This window comes from Rutidosis leptorrhynchoides, chromosome 8 (assembly GCF_046630445.1).
Source record: "Rutidosis leptorrhynchoides isolate AG116_Rl617_1_P2 chromosome 8, CSIRO_AGI_Rlap_v1, whole genome shotgun sequence".
Taxonomy (NCBI): Eukaryota; Viridiplantae; Streptophyta; class Magnoliopsida; order Asterales; family Asteraceae; genus Rutidosis; species Rutidosis leptorrhynchoides.
In genome coordinates, this window is record NC_092340.1 from 268,211,875 (window position 1) to 268,213,977 (window position 2,103).

The window sequence follows — 2,103 nt, forward strand, 5'->3', positions numbered from 1 at the left end:
AAATTTAACCGATTGATGGAGCAATTGTTGTGATGAGACTAAATGGACAAAGGAAGTAAAGTAAGCGCAAGTACAAGAAAACCAACGGTGTCGGTTACCTAGCTTTGCAACTGAAATCTCCATACATTGATGATAATTTAGAAAGACCCGTACATAAATTATAACCAGAAAATCAGCATAAATTTGGTTAATCAAACTTACACTACGCATTCAAATTAGACATTTCTATATATGTTGAAACTACATATACTGATTAAAAATATGAGATCCAGCAAGTCCACGCATTTGGTACTGGTCGAGGCATTTTATCAAGCACTTGGTGCTCATATAGAGGAAAACATGTCACGTTCTACTGTAGACAACATTTTTATTTAATACTGGCTAGTTAAAATTATTAGATATTTAATTTACAATTATACTAACGTAATACCAAAACTTATCCATTTAGTAAAGGAGGCCGTGAGCCGCCGCGAAAAGAGAAAAAACTCGTTTCGTAGCTCTTGTTTTGTCTTCACCAACGAAATATATACAGTTGTTATATTTCTATTTTTTTAAACATATATCTTAACATTTCTATTTACCTCCAAATTTGTAATCAAAAGTTTTAAAATACACCGTATCATCAACGTTAACCCAAACTTAATTGGAACCTTCATACATGTACATTTATAAAACCAATTTATAAGCACAATTATGATCAAACTAATTAATTAATGTACCATTAACCACGTTAAACTCTCGATTTTTCTACGTTATGGGTGACCCAAATCACAATCACGATCGTGTTAACCCGCTCTTAGTTGGGGTCCTTGGGGTTATTTCGGGTGCGATTATAGTAGCGTTTATTCATTGTATATTCGTTAACTATCGTCGTAGTAGTGTTGAAACCATCATCGAGCCGACTAGGCCACCAAATAATAATATGTACCGTCGTCCTAGAATTCGCGTTGATCGTGACTCCAGTCCCAGCTTATCGTTACCAAGTACTAGTACGACGTTGAGCTCAAGTGGGTCGTCGGTCGTGTTGACCGTTCATAAGTACACTAAAGAGTTTAAGGAAGGGACATGTGCGGTTTGTTTGGGTGAGTTTGAAGAAGATGAAGAGGTTAGGATAATGCTGGAATGCGCACATGTTTTTCACGTGTCGTGTATCGATATATGGCTATTTTCTCATGGAAATTGTCCTCTTTGTCGAGCGAATGCTACTCCTCGGATACATGATGTTCCTCCTCCGGCACATGATGTTCTTTTGTCGATCTTGACTTCGAATCCCATCGTGTAATTTGTCTAAAATGTTTATGAGTTTGATTGTTGCTAAGCTACATTTGATTAAGTAGTAAGGCTTCATTCAGATAACTTAAAAGGTCATGAATTTTTGATCATATTTTGTGTTCTTTAAGGACTTTTTATATACAAAGAAGCTATTTTTGTTAATGGACGTCATTACAAGAAAACGATGTTCACTTTTGTTTTGCAATCAATTAATTAATAGTAGTGTTCGATTGATTACGGATAAATTGATATTTGATTGATTGATATGAGGTTATCGACTAAAAATAATTTGTTCAAGCAACTTGAGGATTTAAGTTTTAAATATGATCAATGATTTCGACATCAAGATCAATATCAATATGAGTTGTTACTAGTAGCTAAAAGCAATTGATAATGCTACAACTAAACTATATTTTTTTATTATATACTAATGATATTAATATATTAATAAATCTAAATAAACAAGTATTGTAGCACGTAAATACACTCGATCTGATAAATTTTCAGTAGTTAATTGTCAAAACTAGTTGTTTACCCTCGCTTCTCGCCGGGGGTTCGGTTTTCAATGTATTTTATTGCGTTTAGTTTAACGATGATGTCGTTGAAGCGCAACTCGAGTCGAACTAAAAGGTATAACCCGTGAAAGATTTAAATATTATTTTAAATTAACAATATAGGTGCATCTCTGCGGGTGGAGAAATATATAAAGGAAACCAAAAAAGAAAAAAAAAAAAAAAAATTGTTACAACGGGTAGAGAAAAATATAAAGGAAACAATCGGTACTATTCATATTTTTCGCCTAGTAGATATTTGTTGCTGCTAATTATAAAG

The 2,103-nt window shown here is 33.4% G+C and overlaps 1 protein-coding gene across 1 annotated transcript; it reads left to right on the top strand.

Moving 5' to 3' along the window:
* Positions 1–754: 754 nt before the first annotated feature.
* Positions 755–1,282, top strand: LOC139864203 (RING-H2 finger protein ATL52-like). The gene has a single exon (XM_071852787.1). The coding sequence runs from the start codon at positions 755–757 to the stop codon at positions 1,280–1,282; it is 528 nt and encodes a 175-aa protein (XP_071708888.1).
* The last annotated feature ends 821 nt before the right edge of the window (positions 1,283–2,103 follow it).